Source organism: Odontesthes bonariensis, chromosome 4 (genome assembly GCF_027942865.1).
Source record: "Odontesthes bonariensis isolate fOdoBon6 chromosome 4, fOdoBon6.hap1, whole genome shotgun sequence".
NCBI lineage: Eukaryota > Metazoa > Chordata > Actinopteri > Atheriniformes > Atherinopsidae > Odontesthes > Odontesthes bonariensis.
The window spans coordinates 15,476,839-15,499,079 of NC_134509.1; the positions used below are offsets into that span (position 1 = coordinate 15,476,839).

At 40.4% G+C, this 22,241-nt stretch overlaps 1 protein-coding gene across 7 annotated transcripts in view; it reads right to left on the reverse strand.

The window, feature by feature from the left end:
* Positions 1-22,241, reverse strand: part of lrba (LPS-responsive vesicle trafficking, beach and anchor containing) — a 179,939-nt gene that overhangs the window by 42,519 nt on the left and 115,179 nt on the right. For all 7 annotated transcript variants that reach the window (XM_075463161.1, XM_075463166.1, XM_075463165.1 and 4 more), the window contains 6 exons: positions 9,308-9,425; positions 9,045-9,147; positions 7,708-7,823; positions 7,499-7,611; positions 1,933-2,073; positions 559-678 (listed from right to left, as the gene is read on the reverse strand). In XM_075463161.1, coding sequence (XP_075319276.1) covers positions 559-678; positions 1,933-2,073; positions 7,499-7,611; positions 7,708-7,823; positions 9,045-9,147; positions 9,308-9,425 — 711 coding nt within the window. The remainder of the gene's footprint in view (positions 1-558; positions 679-1,932; positions 2,074-7,498; positions 7,612-7,707; positions 7,824-9,044; positions 9,148-9,307; positions 9,426-22,241) is intronic.

Here is a 22,241-nt window from a genome sequence, read left to right on the forward strand (position 1 = left end):
ACAGAGTAACACAATCCATATGTTTTATCAGAGCTAACTTGAGGGGGGTGGTAAATGCAATCAAGCGTCAAAGCCCCCAACACCACTGCTGTTCCCCTATCCAGTGACCCAGTGCCAGGAGAGCAAGCAAAACCCAGCTTTGACAGCAAATGTCTGACTGTAGTTGTAAATGTTTTAGGAGAGCAGTTAAAGTGTGCACTGGGGGTTCGAAGGCCTTCAGTATGAGAATGACCTGTGCTGTTGCAGGGCAAATCCAAAAGCTCAGCACAGTTTGGGGGCCCAGTGGGCAGCGATTCAAGTCCATGTTATAGCTGGCTGAATCTGAGACAGACGGCTGAGACAGATGAGGATTAGTCTAATGCTTTGATCAGAAGACCAGGAAGCTTTCATTGCATGGGGACAAAGATTGGTACTGACTGGACACTTCTCTTTGGAAACCTTTTTCTTCTTTGTAAGGATGCTGAATGGGGATTTATTCTCCTGCAATTTATCTTTTCCAAGTACTCTTTCAGGAATATTTTTAAATCACATGTGTGCATGGTTACATGTGAGCAGTACCTTTACATCAGATGTGTCTCTCTGGCAGTTCCTCCAGGCCCTGGAGACTGAGGAGAAAGTGCGGTCAGCGTGGTCAAACTTCCCCCCTTGGAAGTTAAGGAAGAACGTGGTGAAGGGTTCCTGTAAAATAAATAGAATAGGCTATGAATCTGAACTGAGCAGTCTACTGCTACATCAGGCATTGCCCAGTTGTGGGAGTTTGCCCTGCAATAAAAACAGGTGCCAATACAGCACTCAGTCAACAGATTAGACTCAGAAACAAGTCTTTTTACACAACTTCAAACAAGCTGGAAAGCAACAATGAATGAGGAAAATAATAATCCCAGTGAGCATATTAAGTCAATACATGTGTTCTACTAATGCATTTCTAATCATGTATAACCTTGTTAGGACAGATCAATAACTATCTCTCTGACGCAATAGCCCCCAAATGACATGGATACAATATGCCACACCCCAGCTATAAATGAATACAGCAGATAGCTCCTGGAATGACGTAAGCCCCATTTGTTTAAAAGTGATTGACATTAACCACATGGCCTCTCATTACATTGTCAAAACATCAAAACAGGTTTACATGCGTGGGAGTGTTCCACAAATTCCACATATAAGCACAAATTTTTCAGAACTTTGCAATTAAATCTTCATTGTTATGGCTGATCTTTAAGTGAGAGTTACAAGTGAGGGTTACTGATCAAGTGGCTTAAGAATAAGCTGGCTAATGATGTGCAGGGATCAATGTGGTAACTCTACTGGGAGTCGCTGAGACAGTGAGCTACTGGGACAATAACAGCAGAAAACTGCATGTTGGAGAAACTTAGTAACCTCCCTCTCCCTTGAGTGCAGTATGGAAAGATTGATTGCATGCATTTAACAAAAGGTACCAAAAGAGAGCAAAATGTGCACTGCACTGCATGCTCTTCAAAAATTAATCAAAGCTCATCCCAGATCTTTTGTTTTTCATGCTGAGAATGTGCTTAACATGAAGGTCAGATATTTATCAGATAGAATTTTAGCTCATTCATCATCATTTGAAGGTAACAGAAAATGTGGTTCATATTTGACAACAGATGAGCAACATTAAGGGCATACAACATTAATTTCATATAAATACATCCGTTTATGGCAACATGGGCCTGATTCAGAGCAGTTAAATGACAACATGGATATTCATGAGTACATTTATTAAACTATGTGAATTACTGTTGAATACTTATTATTATTCAAAAAACAAAGTAGAAATAAGACCTTTGTGTTGGTCTGTGGTATTTGTTTCTAAGGGTTTTACTGCAATCAATGTAGGAATGCTGCCATTAACAATTGCTCTTAATTACAATATGTATTTGGATAAGTGTCAATATACTCTGCACTTACAATACGCAGCAGCCACATCAAGGTGAAACTGGAGGTGGAGTAGTGTGTGCCATAGTGGAACTTGGGCACTTGATCATCTTCCCAGGACTCGTATCGGTCTGAAAAGAATGCTGCCCTCTTGGGGTTCAGTGCACCAATAGGCTGTAAAGAATAAATATGAAACAGAAACACATTTTCAAATAAGAAAACAGCCCATGACCTTGTCTGACTATAGCTTCACATGAAAGCACTGATGAAGGCAAACTAGACTGTGCAGGCGGAGGAGGAAGGCTGCACGGAATTTTACTGTGAACACATTTAGGGACCACTCCTCGAAGCATAATAGTTGCTCTGGAAATGAAGCTGGCAACCGCTGTGTAATTTCAAATGAATATTAGATGATGTTTCCCTTCAGACAGAGATCAATCCTTTCCCTCAGAGTGCTTTTTAGAGGCTGTGAAACGGAGCCCTGCAGCTGTAGTCTGTCAGAGAAAACTAATGTCCTCCAATGAAAGAGTGCCTACAAGGAATATCAATAGTAAGGCTGTAGGTGCCTTTAATTTCTGCTTTTATTAATCTGGAACTAATACACTGGTCACAGGGACGATTTTCAGTACAGAAAAATGTTAAGATTGAATTAATTTTCTATCGCTCTTCAAAAACTAATAACCCTGTGCTTGACTATTATTTAAATGCTCATTTATAGAAATCACTTTCAGGCGGGCTCAATTTTTATTAGTCTTGTGCTGGATGTGCCTCATTCTCTCCATCCACCCTAATCCCCCCACCAACCATCATTTCTTTCTAACACACACACACACACACACACACACACACACAGATCAATGGTAATGGAATGAATGGAATGATGGCTTTTTGAGGATGAGAGCCTTGCAGGGTGTGGATCAATTGGATCTCTTTCATATTATAGGATGCCCGTCACCAGCAAGTCAGGCCAGGTCTTTGATATTGATCTGTGCTATTGCTACTGTTCTGTGTGGGTGTAATGTGCATGCATGTGAACATGTATTTGTGGAGCGGCCGTGATATCGTATATGCAGCGCTGACTTGTTTTTTTTCCCCTTCCTTTTTAATAAGTGTGCATATTCTAGATTATTTCATGAATAAAGCTCTTCAATGTGTGCAGTTACAATGTGAAACGCCTTGTGCTTCCACACTCTGCAGCTATATGTTGACATTGATACACTGTGGGCTTCCTCAGGGCCACTGGGGTGGGTGAGTACACACAGTGAATTATACATCACACCCATTGGTCTGATTTATAGCTCTAATAACAGTCGGCTCATTAAAAAAAGAAAAGGGAGAGGAGGCATATAAAATAAAAGAAAGACTGAAAGTGCCACAGTGACAGAGAGAGAGAGAGAGAGAGAGAGGGAGAATTGTGTGCGAGTGCATGGGGGGGGCTGTTGGTTTGCTTGATCCCGACATTGTTTACTGCTGTAAATTACTGTGGGGCCAGCGCTCTCAGCTTACAGTAGCTACAACTGAGCGGCATTGACGGCGCCGTACATCAGGGGGGCGGCTGATGGACCGCCTGCTGCAGCTCCACCACAGATTGGCTTAATATGTCGCGGCACACAATTGCGCTCTGATGAGCGCACAGACAAATGAACCAATCTCATAGCTTTAATTAAAGCAAAGAGCAAGCCACAGAACAAAATTGGGCCATTGTTTTGAGGAGGTAAACATCAGAAAATTAATACTGGATTAGTTTTAATCAGTTCTTCATCAAGAAGGAAGATGATGATGATGCTCTGATGAGATATTAACAGGAAATAGTTAAGTTCAATGAAAACAAGGAAATGCACAAGGTCACAGAAGACCTCAGATATATCCCTTAACAATTCAACACTATTACTCTATATAGTCTGATTTTTTGTTTAAAACTGCTGGTGTACAACACCTACAGTAGAACTAATAATGTCTGAGGAAAAAAATCCCAATCCCATTATTAAAAATGAAACCATAGTATTTCTACTGTAAATTTAAGTATGCATCAGGACCTAACAAGGTGTTGTAGAGAGCTTCATGCTGCCTGTGTATTAACATATACTAAATGCCTCAAGTGATATATTTGTTCAATACATATCAGTCAATTAAGTTAATTAAAAAAATGTTCTCAGTTGAAGAATAAAGATGTATTCATAGAAAGTCACTAAAGAACAATCAGCAGCTTCCTGAAAACTATTGTAAGAGCATGACGCAGAGCCACTTTACTTATAAAACAATAACGTGTCACCTCTGATGAAGTCTAATGGTTTACCAACAGCATCACTTGGACTCTGAGTCATAAATCAAATGGGCATTTCGAACAGTGTTTATGTATAATGTCCTATTTAAACTCTGAAAATAGTGCAGAGGGCCTGAGGGATAAACACATGGGGCACGTATGGCAAGATCAATACACCATTAGCCAATATGGCTGCGAGGAGCAGGTTATAGCACAAAAGGTACAGAGAAAAACTCGATACGTTCTATCTATAGCTGCTGCTGTGTAAACGTTGACTACATAATAGATAAACTATTATTTTAATTGTTTGTTGTGCTTCATTAAATGCCATTCGACAACCGCAAGGATGACAATGCTTTTGTCTTTTAAGCGCCATCGCTTGTAGGGGACCTCGGCTCTTGGACTGAACTACTCAAGTAGCTCTGGCTCATCAAATAACCATCCTCTTGCACATCAGTTAGACTATAAGCATACATCTTCTTTGAGTTTTTGCAAGTCACTTTCTAGCATTCGTTTGAAGTGATTTAGCTGTTATTATTGTGTTCTGAAAGGTGCTGAACACGCATCGGCTGCAGGAATTCAGCTCCATGTCGCTTTGCATTCCAACAGCTTTCCATATGTTGGACAAACGCATTTTTGTGGAGAAATGTATGACAGTTTAGTGAAATGGGGTAAAACTAGGTGGAGGAATAAAAAAGAAAAAGAAAAAGAAAAAGGGAGAAAAAAAAAAACAGAGGAGAATAAGATCACTTGGTTCCGAGCGCTTATCGTGACTACAATGTTATCTCGGGGGTCGGCGTTTGATGTCAGGTTGAGGTTAGAGTTTATGATAAGAAAGTCCCTGGGGTCAGACTGGCTCTGGTAGGAGGGGGATATAAATTCTGTGTGGCCTCTGTTGTGCTGGCAATGATGACAGTGTGTGACACACATGCATTCATGGCAATTTGGCTTCTCAATGTCACCGGAGGCTTCACAGATGACCTGTTTCTGCAAGAGACAGCCAGCAAAGTGACATACTGTAGGACAGGGATAAGAGAGATGTGGAGGGTGTGAAACAAGTGAAACATATGAGACAGAAAAATGAAACAATGAGAGGAAACAAAGGGGTTGAGGACAGAAAACTAAGCTGCATGTTGGTGAGTGGTGCAGACACACATTAAAGAAAACTGTAGGCAGCAAAGCAATATCTTGCAAGGAAAAGAAACATGGTGTACAAAGGATTGTAGGTGGAGGGGGTTGATTTTGGGGGGGGGTACACAGCACTGCTTGCCCTTTTCCAGACACGGCCCAGTAGTCATACACTGATATCACACACGTCAACAACATGAATAAAACAGATGTAATAAAGATTGGCCCTGTTCCCTCCCCTCCTTCTCTCTCTCTGCCGCAGTTCTTCTCTTTGAAGAAGAAAGAAATGCAGGAACGGCAAATGATGATGTTCTTCTTTTCTTATAGTCTCTCCTCCTCTTTTCTTTTGCTTTCTGATCGTCTCTGTTTCTTCTCCTTTTACCCAAATCTCCACCCCCCTCAGTCGCTAAGTCCCCGAGGCTGCGAGGCTCGACTGAGCACAGAGACTGAGCTGTCCAAACTCTGTGGCAGTGCAAAGGAGAAGCGCAGGAAGCTGAAATGAGCCAAGGAACCCAAAGAGGGCTGCGTGTTTGAGTGTCTGTGTGCGTGATGGTGTGGCAAATACGACTGTCACATTTCAGCCTACTGGGCGACATCAAGGCAGATAAACAAAGGAATTACGCAGCCTCGTACAGTAGGCAAAGCTACGCAGGGAGGGATAAGACAGAGGAGCAGATCCAAAGTGAAAAGAAGACTCGAGAGAACTAAGGGACAAGGTGTTGACAGCCGAATCTGTATGACAGAGCAATGTGAAAGAAGTGTGAGAGGATGGTTCACTTTTGTTTCATATCCATGATATTTGTTTATAATCTATAATAATATTGTACTGTATCGTTTGCTAGAGATTATGTATCTTATTGCCAAAGGACTTCCATGAGAGTTTACCTACAGCAGGTCTGTGATTATGGTAATATCAGAATTATAAGCCCTAAAGTTGTTGCCTGAAAAGAATTCATTTGAACACAATTCATACAATCGATATTTCTTCATGGGGGAAAAACTACATTTCCATTCATTCTTGTGTAGGACTGAGTCCAAAACGAAGGGGCAAATTCAACTGTATGACAGCATATGAATAGCTGCAAATGGATATGAGAAGGGCCAAAAACAAAACAATTATTCACTATCGTGCATTTTCTCTAACATATCTCTGGTCCATTACCGCAGGCTTCTCTGTTTCCAAGGCTGATTTATTTAGTCATTTTGGTTCTAGCAGCTTGACAGGTGTTCCATCTTATCACTCCAAAACTAATCCTCTGTCCTCCCACCGACGGACTGTTCAATCCAGCGAGAGGAGCTGGTAAACTGGGGAGAAGATTTTTTTGGCTCGGTGTCTGCATGTGTAAAAGTGAGGGAGTTAATGCGCGTAAATAACTACATGTCCACCTACAATACGGGGGAGAATCTTTTAAGCAGTTTCAGCGGCCCAAGTGTGTGTGCAGTATTTATGTGCCAGGGAGCATCTCATGGCAGGTTTCATTGTTTCAAACCCGATCACTTGATGCCTGGAGCTACCAGGGAGTAAACTGCACCTCCTGATGTGTTGTGAAAGGTCAAACTTGAAAAGGTTTCAATCATGAACTTTGATTTATGAATAGCAAATGATAGCTAAAATAGAAATTGGGAGTTAAAGACTGTGAGCACGAGGGGATAAATCTTTCAACTGCAGCTGGTTGGGATTGTCTCCACCAACAAATTCAACTACTTATCATACAGATGACCCAAAATACAACTACAGCTCGAAGAAATTTGCCACTTTATCACTCAAATTATATGTACACACATATAAATAGCGCAACTCAGAAGTTCTGACACACTGCTTTTTTATTCAAATCTATTAGGTAGGTGTGTGCAAACTTTTGACTTGTACTGTATATACCTGTGTGAATTACTACAGATTATCATCATAGATTAGCAGTGATACAATACTAATTGATCGCAGTGCCTAAAAAGAAACGTACATTTTAACTTTGCAGAACACCCACAATGCTTCAGTGATTAGATGATATGCACATATGCAGCAATAGCTATTAGCCACCAGTGATTTAACAACTGCAGCAAAACTGTGATCAATGGCATTTAAACAGCAACTTAAGTTGCTTTAGGAAATACACACACACACACACACACACAATATTTGCTATGTTTTATCTGCCTTCTCTGTCTAAGCCCAATAGAGGAAGAGAGGATGTGCGTTTTACATCTTACCTTCGACAGATCTCTGAAGTTGCTTGGCAGAGTGAGGTCAAGTTCTGATGAGTCATAGTTGGTGATGACCCAGGGGAAAACCGGGTACTGGTTGAGGTCATTAAAGGTGCGACCTACACAGAAGACAGAAGAGCAAAAGACAAATATTATTGGTGAGCATGTGGCACACTCCATAATAACATGACACAGGGATTGGGTGGTGTCCTCACCAGAGATGGTGTTGAGAAACATCAAGTACTCGAAGTTTGAGATCTCACGCCGTTGCCAGCGTTGAGTCATGTTGGATGCCTTGAAGAGCTGCTTGGGAGTCGCCAGAGAAATGCGTCTACAGGGAAAAAAAGACAAAAAAACATCAAACTGTTGTATGATCGACAAATAGAATGAAGCAGAACAAAGACAGTCGCCATTTCACAAGTAAAGCAGACTGCAAAAAAAAAAAGCCTCGTTGCAAACAAAGGTCTTTGAGTGGAAAATCTACTAAACTCACAGTATTGCTAATTAAGAAGACAAATGTGCATTAAACCGGGTTCAACCACATGATTGTGTGCATGTGCGCGCACACACAGCCCAAGAGAATGATGTATGCTGTAGGACAAAAACAAATGACCCCCCCAATCCAATTAGAACAAAGGAAAATGATGGGATTAATCAATGTCAGGGTGTGAAATTATAGTCATTAAGGCTCTCAAAAAATGTGGATAATCTTACTTTTCAAATACAAATATACTGCAAGACAACTTTTATAATGTTGCCATCCAAAAGTGTGGATTAACAAACTTTTGAACAGTTTCCTGTTTAAAAAAAAAATAATTTGAACATTTAAAGGGGAGAAAAGATTCCACACTATACTGAGGGGTGTATTAAAAGCACGGGGATTTCATTGAATGACAATGGCCATACTCGTGGATAATGAGAATAGTTGTGGACATGAAATAAATTTGTGCTGTGTTGGCTCTATGAGCTGATGTGTCTGCTGCTCTGTACCACTGGAGAGGCAAGGTAGCCTGCAAACTGGCTTGATTAATGAGCCAAACAAACACACACATACTCGTGGGAACTCCAACTCTGTGTGTTATACATACAGACACGCACACTCCTACATCTACACTGGCTCGTTACTAGATCCCCTTTCTCACTTTCATTTGTTGCCGAGGTCCCACTGTTATGTTCCATTTCCCAAATTTTGAGTCACAAATTCGTCACATCCACTGAAGAATATTCCCAATCTAATTGGGTTGATTACAACAAATGTATTTTGTCCTTTAAATTAACATAAACGGTCTTCATCGTGTCCTTGAAGCGTTGACATTGTCACAGCAAACTCTGTGGAATTTGTATTACCGACAAAAATAAAATAATAAACCTTTATGATGATATAATAGTAGAAAAATAATAGAAAAATAGTCTGCAAGTTAACAACGCCTTAGTCACAACAATGTAAAGGCTACATCTTTATTTTCCATATATTCCGTTTTTTAAATCTGCTCTGATGTGGAACCATGAATAAAGTGTTAGAACTGGGAGAGTCAGCCAAAACTGATCTAACCTGGACTGTGGAAGGCCAAAGTTGGTGCCCACCCCAATACGAGGGAGACTGTGAACCACCTTCTTTACTGTGGCTGCATCTGGAAAGTTGAACATGACTGCGGCTGTGGAGAAGCACAAAGAAAAGTCCGGTTATAACAAGGATTACCTTAAGGGACACAAACCAAAGTCAATAATAAAATAGCAAAAAAGTGCGTGTGCAGATACAACACTATTGCAATAACGAGGTGAAATGGTCACATATAATTATGGGTACTGTCTCACTTCTGTTTGCCATGAACAGCTCCAGAGCCGTGTTCTGCAGCAGGTACCGTCTGGAAAAGACGGCCCGAATCTCCGTAAACAGCCATTTTCCATGAAGACCCTCCGTATAGGTTAAAATCTGGTAGACAGGAGAGGGAAAGAGAGGGCAATGAACGGGGGGTGAATTGAAAATTATTCATTAAAAAAAAAAAAAGAGTGAAAAGCAGAAAATTAAAAAAAGTGAACGTGGAAGATTAGAGGATTGAGAGGGAGGGGAAGGAAGAGCAGACAGAACGTGTGGGTTTGCTCATTTTTCACACAGCGATGGCACGGTGGCCTCTACAGCACGATTAATGTCTTATATTGATCAGCCTCAATGAAAAAGAGATCCCTTTAGCAAGAGAATGGGCACAATTCAGCTGGAGGGACTGGAGGAAATGTTCAGTTGACTAAAAGATAATAAATTTTCATGTTACTTTGATATGACAGAGTTACAGATAAGAGTCTATTTCATGCTGAGCATCCGATCAAAACTTGTGTATTTCCACAGAGGTAACCAACACAGAGGTCAGACAATATTACGCAACCTTGCTTCACATTTTAAAATGGTCGGATGATTTGGGCTTAATCTGTCCCCGTGGAGATCGCAGTGGCTGTCAGAGTGACTTGTTCTGATGCCTTTCAGTGCCTGACAGACCCAGATGCTTAGCCCTGCCCCTGTGATTCTTGCTCCTACTAATCCAGCATTTAGGTTTGCTACTAACCTACTTAGCACTGCTTTGTTAACTAGGCTTTTATTTCACCCTCGCTTTTACTTTCAAAGGCGTCTGCTGGCAAGGGGGCATGAAGTGATACGGTAGGAAGGTAAAACACTTTGGGCTGTCACGCTATGGTTCAGAGAAGTGTTATTAATCAGAAATATTCAAATATGAGCTGGCAACCAAGGTCTAGTGTTAAGTTAAAGGAGCTCATTAAAAGGTAAGGGACAGCAGAGGCAAACAGCTGAGACCCTTAACAGGACAGCATCATCCTCCCCGTCTCTCTGAGGAGTAAGACCTGCCTGCATCACAGACTCGCTTCAAAGTCTCTGGAGTTCAATTAAATGTGGATTAGTGGCTTGGAAAAGCTGGCTGGGGCTGCAGCCACTGCCCTCCCATCTTCAGACAGCTGTACCAGACACATGAGGGTCTTGCCAGCCCGGAATCAAGGAACAGGAATTTTCATTATCACGGAGAGGGTATTTTGTGATACAAGGTGGTAATACTTCAATGATTTATTGTAATGCAAATAAATGGAACATTATAATGGACTGTATTTTCTTGGCAAGAAAGCAAACAAGTTTACGATGCTACGTTATCTTAGCATAAAGACCAAATGAAAAGAGCAGCAGCTCTTAAAGTCCATTGCCCTTATACTGTTTGGATTATTTTGGAGAAATTATTCTCTTTCAAAATGTAGGTGCAGAGATAATTTTACTGTTACTAAGACGACATGGAGACAAACTTACACAGGCACAAAAAGACAAGCAGATTTAAAACATAATCAAACAAACTCCGAGATTAGCATGGATATGTACAGGAGATCCAATAAGAATGCAATAAATGTGACAAGTTGCAAATCGTGAAAATATCTAAAAAATATGTATACTCACTGCAACAATTTAAAAGTTTGGTCCCATCACGAGTCAAATTATGTCATATATTTAGTCTAGTTTAAAAAAAAATTGTGTTGAGCCAACACACAAACTCACAGCTTGGTGGGGGAACGCTGCTATACAGAAGAACTGCAGATACATGCAAACTAACCTGACATCAACCCATTTGCTTTTATTTTGAAATAATCTCTCTAGATTTATTGGTTACAAATAAAGTTCTTGCTCTCAGCTGTGTAATGAATGAGTGCTTGGAGTGTAACCTTCTGGGAGACTTATTTTATCCCTGGGACTACACCCAGATCTCACATTGGATGTCTAGAAGATGTCCACCGCTGACCTGATGAAGCTGCTGTCCCTGATTCCGTGGACAGATATGACAGCAGAGGAGGCAGCCAGATATCATATTTCCCCTACGCCCATGAATCTCCTGGATCGCTGTAAATAGCACTCTATGTTCCCAAGATCATTGTCCCCATCAACAGTACCCTTTCCATTGCAGATGAAAAAGCTGAGTGGGCGACAACCAGCATGACAAACTATCGGGGGTGTAATGCTTTAGCTGTTCTGACCACGTCTGGACAAATTACAGTGGTGTGGAGGTTATTGTCCGAGATGGAGTTATGGCTGCCTCAGATTCCTCTGTGATATATTGGAATGGAGGAACTGGAGCGGTCAGGTTCACAGATATGACAAAGCCACAGTAGCTGAGTGGGAAGGCCACGCCTGTCCTGCATCACATTTGAATTTATATGAAAATGAGAAAAACATGATAAAAAAAAAAAACTTAAAGAAAAAGGACGTGATAAGAGGGAAAATATGACAAACCGTTCCACAAATGGCCATGTTATATTAATCAGACGCTCCAACCTGAGGGACTGGGTGAGTATGAAGCACAGTTTTATTGATGTTTTATTTCAAGTGGAACAATATCCATGGATTCAGCTCTTGTGCACTCCAAGATCAATTTCCGAGCGTCACGCGAGAGGACACAGCCAAACAGAAAACAAAGGAACGGCTCTCGATTGCGAGGCTTTCTCTCTCAGTCTCTCCCTCCTCCTCTCAACCTGTTTGTGCGGCGAGCTGCTGCTCATTTCTGAAGCACTGTCGTTTGTCTTTGTCAGACACCCAAAAGACTGCAGAATGAAGAGGGACATATGAAGAGGGGTCGGGTGACTGAGGCTACGGTGTGTAACCACACACACATGCAAAAAAACTGTCACCACTGGATCTGGTAGATAGTACGTGCCATTGAACCCTTTCCATAACGCCTCGCTTTCCAAACCGAGCCGCCTTATCCAAACACAGGTAATGTCACGTGGTTAGCGATATTGTGACACAGACGAAAATTTAATTGAAACTGAACTGGATTAAAGAAGAGTAAAGGAAGCAACTATCAGGAACGTGGTTCAAGATAGATGAGGCTCTCAACTGCCCGCGCTGTTGGGCAGACTGAATGCGCGTGTGTTTCTGGGCTGATAAGAACCTTGGATTGGAGAGCAGAGAAGCCACTGCCAGTTAGCAATGATGCTTATTTGTCATGAAGTATGAAAAAGTACAATAAAAATAAAAAAATAAAAATCAATTGTGCCGCTTTCATGCGTATAAATTATAAAATGACGCATAAACAGTGTTTGATGAATGGCATATGCATATTTGTGCGTTCTGCTTAATGTGCTGTGCATCCTTGGGAGGAAAAAAAAAAAAAAGGTGATTGAAGTTCAATTTGTTGCCTGTTATTAAGTATTTCCGCATGAGTGCCTCAGTTAAAGGATAATGGATGAGGGATTTATTATTACCTTTTGGTCAAATGAAGTGGTGTGGGAGATAAGGTGATGAAATTAATGAGCGGGAGGAAGAGAGGTGATCCATCAACATCAGAACAGAGATGAGAGACAAGTGTATTACAACAACTTGAAAGAGTTCATAAAAAAAAAAACAAAAAAAAAAACACATGGACTTAGTATGTAGGGTTGCATATTGCCTTTCCTTTCCCTAAAGTCATCTCTGACGCACTGCCCAACATGCAACAATGCACTTGCGCACGTCACAAAATTACTGCAAACAACAGAAGTCTGCCAATTTCGAAGACTTCCATCGAAAAAAAATAAACTGACCTTTTCCCCATTCAAAGGCCACATATACAAAATAAACCAACGCATATACTTTATTTATATCAGTGCCACGCTGTTTGTTACAATTTCTCAATTGACTGAACACAGAATCAAGCAATCTGCAATAAACAGAGTGTCAGTCAACCGAGGCACCAACAGCACTTTTACTATAGCAGCAAATGAGAAAGAAGGAGCACACCAACACACGCTGACATTTAATGGCTTTTTGACACACTAATCTATAAACTATAACTCTCATAAACTCCTCTACTCTTTCCCTGTTCCTTACTCATATTCACCCACCCACCCACCCACCCACCCACACACATCTTATCCCCCACCTTCCTCTATTCCAAGCTGGTAAACAAGGCCTTGTCACCCCCCATCAGTAAATGAGTTCATCGGACTAACGAGCAAGCAAAGGGCCCTGACACACTAACAAGGGTCTGTTGGCTATCTGCGCCTCTGGACCAATCAGGACTCTCATCACCGTTGACACAAAGCCTCCTCGAGCCCTCTGGAGCCAATTAAGACAGATTTTACTTCAGAGATTGAGTGAAGGCAAGAAAGAAAAAAAAAACAAAGATAAGAGGATGGGAGGAGGACAAAAGAAGAGAAATTTTCCTGGAAAGAGAGATGGAAAGATTCACCTATGCATTTTCCTTTTCAAGACTTCTGCAGAAACAGCACATGCTTCAGTCAAAAGCCATTGCTGGTACAATGTGTACAGTTGGTGGGGTGTATCTGTAGCTATGTTAGGTGTGAGTTAATCAAGAGCTTCAAAAGGAAACAATGCTTCCTCACCATAAGAAGCTAGAATCATATGACTTTAAGACAGTGGAGTCACATGACTGTGGCTTTCACACTTCAGCAGCTCTCCTTAAGCCCTAGTGTCCAAAGCAAGTTTATGTTTTAACTGACTGCTAACAAGACGACGAAATATGCTTGGGTTTGATCTTTGAGTCCAGAGAAAAAGGCACATGTGCAAGCATATAAAAATTGGAAATAAAAGTACCTTAAAAAAGTTAAGAAAATCATACAGAATTCACCTAAATATTACTTTTCCATTATTCTGCATTTTCAGAAATAAAGTCGTTTAGTTTTGTGAGGTAAGTTAGGTAAGGTCATCAACACCATACTCATGCAATATCTATTCCTGGACACCATTTTGCTAGCCTACAGCTTCAAAGTGATGAAAAGAAGTAACTGAAAGAAGTCAAACTTAGAAACTGGGATGGTGCTAAACCAGCTCATTCAGATGTTGGTTACTGAATCAAACAGCTTTTACTGAGTATTTCACTGTCAGGCAGCTTATGACAGTCAGAAAGGACATTCAAAAGGGTTAATACAGAACACCGAGGTGATAAGTGCCATTAGCATCATCAGTCCACACGTACAAATATCAGGGTGCTTGCTCTTTTTCCAAATGAAAATTCCAGACTTTTTTAAAACATAGTTTTTTCCCCCAAGACCTTAACTTTATGTACTTGTAACTTGTGTGCCTACTGCCTACTTCATTGGTTGAGATTGTACCAACTGTGTTTATTAGAAATGTTAATTTTTATAGGCTAGTATTCAATGAACAAATGCATTATTCACAGTAAATTATGCTTTTACTGATGAAAATGTTTCAAAACATGAAAATCACAAGTACATGAATTTCACATCAAACAAGTGTCACAAAAACTATCTATAAAAAAAAATGAATGGATGGATGAATGTATGTAGAATTCAGTCTCTTCACTCACATCTCATCCCATTAGGCTAATACAGTACGTGAGCAGTTAGTAAAATGATAGTTTTATAGCCTACCTTCCTATTTATTATTTCACAATGCCTTTGAGCATACTGTAAAATTCTACCATACATTTATTTTCCATACTTTATTAAGACTGTCACACAAAAGTTCAAGACTTTTTAAGGTCTGGAAAACAGTGCTTCAAAATTCCATACTTATTAAGACTTTCAAGACTTGCGCAAGCACCCTGAAATATCTATGCAAAAGGATCCATTGGACCGGACTGGTGAGGATACCAAAACACAATCCTTGTGGGCAAGCAGGTGGGAAATAATTCCTGCTTTGTCCATCCAAAAGTTCTAGTGTCTAAATAATCAAAATAAAAAAAAGAATTAAAGGCAGCCAATTCATACATTTTGGTATTCATAAGCTTTGATACTTTGCTAACCGTTTCATAACTATCCCAGAAGTTTGTAATACATTGACAATAATGTCCCTCTGAAATCTAGAGGTATGAAAGTATCACCTATCGAAAGAAATGAATATTGAAGAAAAGTAAAACTACAGATAAATCAGAACAATTAAGAGATTTTGTCAGTACAGTCGGGGATTTAAATCAATTTCAATATCAGACACACTGTCATGGCTCCTGCTTTGCAAAGCAAAGCAACGCACCCAGAATTGAAGTCAGCAATGCAAGATGTCACCCAATAAAAAAGGGAAAGAGAAACAAATAAGTTTAATGCCTGAAATGTGTGTGAGATTCCTGCCTAAGTCTGACTGTAAATGAGAGAAAACAACACATTTTAGTACAACTTGTTTTAGTACAACTTGTTTTAGTACAAGTTGAAAGTCCCACGATGAGAAAATTTAGTTACTACCCATTTCTTTTTGTCATTGCTGTGGCTTTTTTTCTCATCCCAATCTGCAAGGGTAGTGTTAGGTGACATACCGTTAATAACAAAGCCAACAGTTGGCGAGCGTTCTTACAGCTAATTCAGGCTAGCATCACCCCCAAAAATAGGTTTACACATAGGCTACCCCTGCAGTAAAATTATTACACTAGTTTTTATTTCTTAAAAAAAAAAAAATACACAGAATATGCTGGACTAATGAGCTTAAAATTTTGTTTGTGGAAAAAGCCAGACTAATACACTTCCTGCTGGCTATAGCATCCTATTTACAGCATTTAAGTATTTTTAAAAACAATGTTTTTTTTAAATCATTGTAAAAATCTTACTTTTAATTTTAAATTTCTATATTAATATGCAGTCAAACATATCTATTATAGTGAGTTAATATAGTTAATGTTTCAACACCAGTAGCTCAGGGAACTTGCTTCCCCCAGTGATTGATAGGCCCAATTGTTCGACTATCATGTAACTAATTCAAGATGTAATCACTGGTCACACATAAAGCTCTGTTTGTCTTGAGGGAAGTAAAACAAACAAAGGTAGAATAAAAAAAATAATAAACACAACTACGAAGCAGTGCTGGAGTGCGAGAGAATTAAAGCAAAATAAACAAGCCCAGCTTGCAGCAAGTGTAGGGTAATGAAGCCTAAAGGCTCAAAGTATTCAACTCCAAACATCACCCAGCAAGAGTTTGCACTCCCTGAAGAAACTCTCCTTTGAAAGGGTCTTTGGGGCCACTTAGTCTGAATTTAGTATAATAAGGATTAAACCCCTTTTTGGCCCTTTTCACTGTTTGCTAACAGGTTAGCCTTTTTTTCCTTTTTATGTCTGCTTAGCCTTTTTAAAGTAGGGACAAAAAAAAAGGGTCTTGTGTGGATTTAGGGAAATGCTGCAGTGGTCTTGGGGTTAATTGGCAGTGAAGTGAAAACTTCAGTGCATTAACTCATTAAACATTCAGCCCTGGGCATAAGCTGTGAGGACAAAAGCCTTAGAGGAGCCCGAACACATAAGATACCAGAGCGGTAAAATACAGAAAAACACCAATTGTGATGCTATGATGGATGTTTATGAATGTAGAATTCATAATGAAAAATAGAAGTTACGACTTAAAAGGACTATGTCGCAGGTTTGACACCAAAGGACTGCATGAAATACAGCATTAGCTTTCAAGGAATGCTAAAGGTAAAAGACTAATAAGTTCTTTATAGTTATACTTTGTTTTGTTTAAATCGTTTAAGATTAGGGTTCCATTTTGCGCACCATCACAGCTAGAACTGGGGTCACAAAGGGCACAGTTGGTGGCTCAAAGGTGATGGGTAACAAAGGACGGATAAGGCTACATAAGAGAATGGAAAGGGAGTGTGAAATTCAGGAGACATCCATAAATTGACAAGGAATCTTTCTGTTGTCTTTGAGCTATTTGAGCCAACACTGTGTGAAACTTTTAGATTAAAAACACATTTAGGTTTGAATCAAATTCATTTGGACTGTTTAATTAATATGACAAAAATAAGCAATAAAAAAATATCAAGTTTGTGAAAGGATAGAGCGCATACGGCATCTTAGACACCAGTGAACCTTTTGAGATGGGATTAAAAGAGTTTAAATACATTCTTTGATTTGTCAAGCACATCAGTAAACACTGGAACATCAAGAAAAGGTGGAAATGTATGGATATGCTTTTCACTGATATTCCGAAAATCAAGGAGACAGCCCAGAGCCACCAATGAAGCTCAGGAGCTGTCCGGGACTCACTGCGATTGGTCCCCTGCCCGACCATAAGCTACCATAGCTAACATCCGACAGGTTAAGATCGCTGACCGGTTCCTATCACATTCTCCCCGCTTTCCCTCAGTCTTCCATTTTGCCATTTAGTGATGGATAGGCTTTTCTCGGGTCTGTGTGCTAGAGTAAATTCTTTTCTAATCCGACTATTGTCATCAGCTTAAACGGGTGTGGGGTGAAGAGAGCAACCCTCATGGGGAATTCAGGGCTGGTTGTCCAAAGCAAAAGAAGGGGGACAGAACAGGATTGTATAAGAGAGGGAACGCTGAGACCTCTGAGAATTTGAGTGCGTCTCAACTGGAGCTACATGTTTATCAGCGACACACAGTTTGAGTTTGCTGTTGGTTTAATTATTAACCAGATTATAGTAGATGTCTGTCTACCATCTATTTAGTTTGGAGCCATCTTTCAATTGGAAGCTATGGATAGCGATGTTATAAACTATCATAGTTACATATTCTAACCATGTGAAGCAAACTTCGCTGATTATTATTCAAATATCTCAAAGCAACATAAGCTTGGGTTTGGAATAATACTTGAACACAGCTGGGGAATTTTCAATTAGTCTGCTTTTATCTCTCCATGAAATCTAAATGAATATCTGTGACACTTGTGGTACACAGTAGGCATGCTTAAGTGGCTCAAGAAAAAAAAAAACACTTATTATTGTGTTAGTCTGACCAAAGCCGGACTTTTAAAATGAATGGAAACGCGTCCGATTGAAAAATCATACAAAAATCGAGCTTCTCAAAACGGGAACAACATGCCAACCGTCACAGGGTTGGGGATCTGATCACTTGTGCACGTATACGCTCAACAAAGCATTACAGCGCAAGTGTAATACAGTAACACAACCGGATTCAAGCCGAGCTCTAACCATCGCTTTACTTGGCTGTAACCATGCTGTATTTTAAATGACTAAATGACACAATTTGTGCAATTTGCTACTGGTGTCGTAAATTTGTAAAATAACTGTTTTCTGATCGCGTACATCTGCTTCATCTGGAAACAAAGCATTAGAGAGTAGTAACAGGGGGAAAGCAGAAACTTCAATCATTATCTGACAGAGGCTAAAACACAAGATACACTGAGGTGGGTGGCAGTTAACGATAATTACAAGTGCATTTTTCATATGAAGTAGGCCAGTGAGCCCTTCAAAGAAAATGAAATCATCTAAGAGGCTCGAATGCTTTATTATTCAATTTACTTTGCCTCAGCATTTTCTTTTACCAGACAGATGAAATACATTTGTAATTGCTGGTGTGAAATGTTTTTTTTTTTAATTTTTTTTTTTTACATGAGCCATAAAACAAATGGGAGGGAAAATCTCTGATGCAAGTTAAAAAGGTGTGCATCACGTTTATTTAATGAGATGTTAATTCAGCAGGATGGATGCCTGTAATCGGAAGTTATTTATCAGTAAAGACTGCCTGCGCATTAGAATTCTTTTGCATTTATACTGCGTCTTATTTTACAGTCACTCTCCAACAGAGCAGGAATAAAGCTGCACCACGGTAATCAGTCTCGGATGAGTAAGTTATAAACAGAATATCCTGAGCTATTTCAACTGGAGTGAAAAGGTCATAACCAAAATGGATCTGGAGGCACCAGAATTCCCCAAACACCGTGTTCTCCGGCACATGAGAAGTCTTAACAGAGCACACTTGAATATAATCAACTTACCTTAGAAAAACAAACAGGTCGTTAAAATCATTACTTTTCTGGGGAAACAACCATCGTAGTGAACACGATTTCCCAGATGAGCCATTTTGCCTCTGTGTTTATGAAGCACTAGAGAGGAAGCTCAACAACACATTGACTCACATTTTATGACTTGTGAATGTGGTCTTATCATTGGAAATGCAGCAGAAAACTCTCTGACAAAACAAAACCACATTAACAATTCCAATATCCAACACGTGAGGCTGGACATCGATCTTTCAATCAGAATTCACCTGACCTCAGCTGAATAACACAGGCTTGTGAGAACAGCAGGTACACAGGTGCCGATTGTAATATCAGTCGCCTACCAGGCAGACTGGCATCCATAAACAGGCCTATCCATCAGGCTGGTGTGTTGCCTTTGACACTTGTGTCAGAGGCAGACGAAGGGAATAAATGATGGAGAGAGGGGATCAATCATGGAAGGGAGGGGAGGCACCTGCCCCCTGACTGGCTCAGTCAAGCCCAGAGATGGAACATGATGGAGGGGCTAGGCTCAGGTGCAAAGAGGGGGCAGAAGCTCTTTGTCTGGAGATGCTTGGTTAAGTGAGAGCCAGGTCTTGGTCGTAGTGGTCTGTGGTTGTGCTAAGGTCCAAAGTCAGGTCACATACAGCATGGTTGTTTGTGAAAAAAGATGGGGGGGTAGTTGTGTGTGAGATGGGAGAGCAATTGGAGGAGAGACATTAGTCATCATTAAGCAGTGAGTCTAATGGTTCTTTATGTAATTACCAATGTGGTAGCTGTCTTTCCCTGACCTGTCCTTCCTGGTTACCACTCCTTGTTGAGATTATTTGGCCTGCTTTGCTCAAGATTTACGGTTTACATCTTTGAAAGCGGGAAAAAAAAAATAGTCAAATGTGAAAAGGAAAACGGTTCAAATGGATTAAAAGAGAAAACAAGAAAAAGACAAAAAGAAAGAGGTTTAAACAAAAAAAAAAAAAAAAAAAGACAATGCATGTGACCTGCAGTAGCTCTGTGATTATTTAATTAGGAAAAGTAATGCATTTAATTATATGCTACAGTGGGCAGGTTTATAGAATATTTCATGGTAATCCACCCAATACTTCAATCTTACTGGAAGTCAACCCTACTGTGGGACTACAAGAACAGCTCGGCAATCAGAATCGGCAAGATCAAACCTTTGATTGCATATAAACATTACATAGAACCAAATTTAACATCTGATGAGATATTTTGGTCTGGATCAAAACAGCATACCAACACAGCCAATGACAATAAAAGCTGTGCAGTAATTAATTAACGAGTTTTTGTTCCATTTCTCGTAAATGCTCTACATTTAGCCAAAATAGCCACAAACGATATCCCTACAGAATGAGCTCAACATCACGAATATAACCTCACCTGAACAACTGAACTGTAAAATCAGCAACTACATCGAAACGGTCTACGTGGGGATTGCGTCTCAAAGGTCGGGCAACTAGAAGTGCAGTGCATGTGCACTTTGAAAGAGAGAGCGAGAGGGAGATGAAAAGAAAACAGGAAATGAGCAACTGGAGAACAGAAATGCACATCAGGAGGATTGAAAGCTTTAACAAGGACTTGTCTCGTATAATTTACTAAAATTATTTCTACGTTTTTTGGGAAATTGAAAACAATCTAAAAGGATTTTGACAATCCATGCTATCCATCTTTTGCAAGGAAACATTTCAAGTCTTCCAGGTGCTGTATTTACTGTACTTGGAAGTCAGGGAGGGGAAAGAAAATGGGACAGAAAGAGAAAGGAGGTCATCGTAACCTATCACTCAACTAGTTGTTGCCGTAGTGTGGCTGAGCGATTTATTGACCATCTCAGGAAGCGCTCTGTCAGCGTGGACCAATAGACTAGAACAGAATGAAGGAGGGATCTAAGGAGGGAAGGAGGCCAATATGGATGAGTGAGAGGATCTGTTTCCATGGGCTCATTGATAATGACATACCTGCTCAGCCTGTCTGTTGGTTCTATAGCACACACTACTTATGTTCTAACTGGAAAATCAATAGACTCCTCTCTCAGAGACCCCTTACTGCCATGGCTCTTTGTGATTGGCAGCTCCAGTCGAAGGTCGTCCCTGGCGACCATGAGGGTTTGGCGGAGTGAGCAGCGGGGGTGAAGGGGGTGTGGTCACAGCAGTTTGACGCTTTAGGGAGAGCTTAACGATATGGGGCTGGTAGCTACATAACACCAGGGTGGTTTTCTTTGACTGAATGACCATCCATTCAGCCACTCGGACTAACCCTGGGTAGCTGTCAACGCCCCACTAATTAGAGTTACCACTGTCCTCTCAGTGGGGTTTTTAGCACTGTATATTCTACATTTCCACAACCTTTGGAATGAATTCCTGATCATTATTTCATGGTGCTTCTCCGACTGGCTCGTGGCAGAGACTTTTTCGCAAACACAGTGAGGATTGTCCACTGCACATCACACACTGCTGAAGCTCTGATACTATCCCATCCTTACTCGATAAAGGATTTCAGCTGCTCAGCAGTTCAAGGCCTCCTATGTTGTATTTTTCATTTTAAAATGGACCAAATGTTTTGAGTGGGTAAAAGGTCTGGACTGCAGACACCAGTTTAGCTTTCCTTGAGTTCTCTGAGCCACGCTGTCTGAAAATTCCAAGAATTTGCTGACAAGCAGAAACTTTACGTGAAAGAAAAAAATAAATGCTAGTTGGTAGCATGTATGGGACTCAGCATTTATAATGTTATCCAGCATGTGCAAGTTACCTCTCCCTTGTTGATTAAGGTACCCACATATCATCAAAAACGTTGTATTTAGTTCAATATGAATTGTTTTCAGAAATGTTCCTGAGCACTTAGTGATTTTTTTACCACAGAATAATACCTGTTAGTAAAGCAGTGTTGCCCGAGGGCCTGAAGATTAAAGACGTTCATTTGCTGGGTTTTCACTCACTTGTGAAACTCAGACACATTTCCGTAGACTGGTTTAAAGCAAATAAATTAGGCTGTGAAGTGTCATTCTAGGCTACACTGCAAGTGGCTGTGCTTCAGTAGAAGAAGTCTCTGTCCT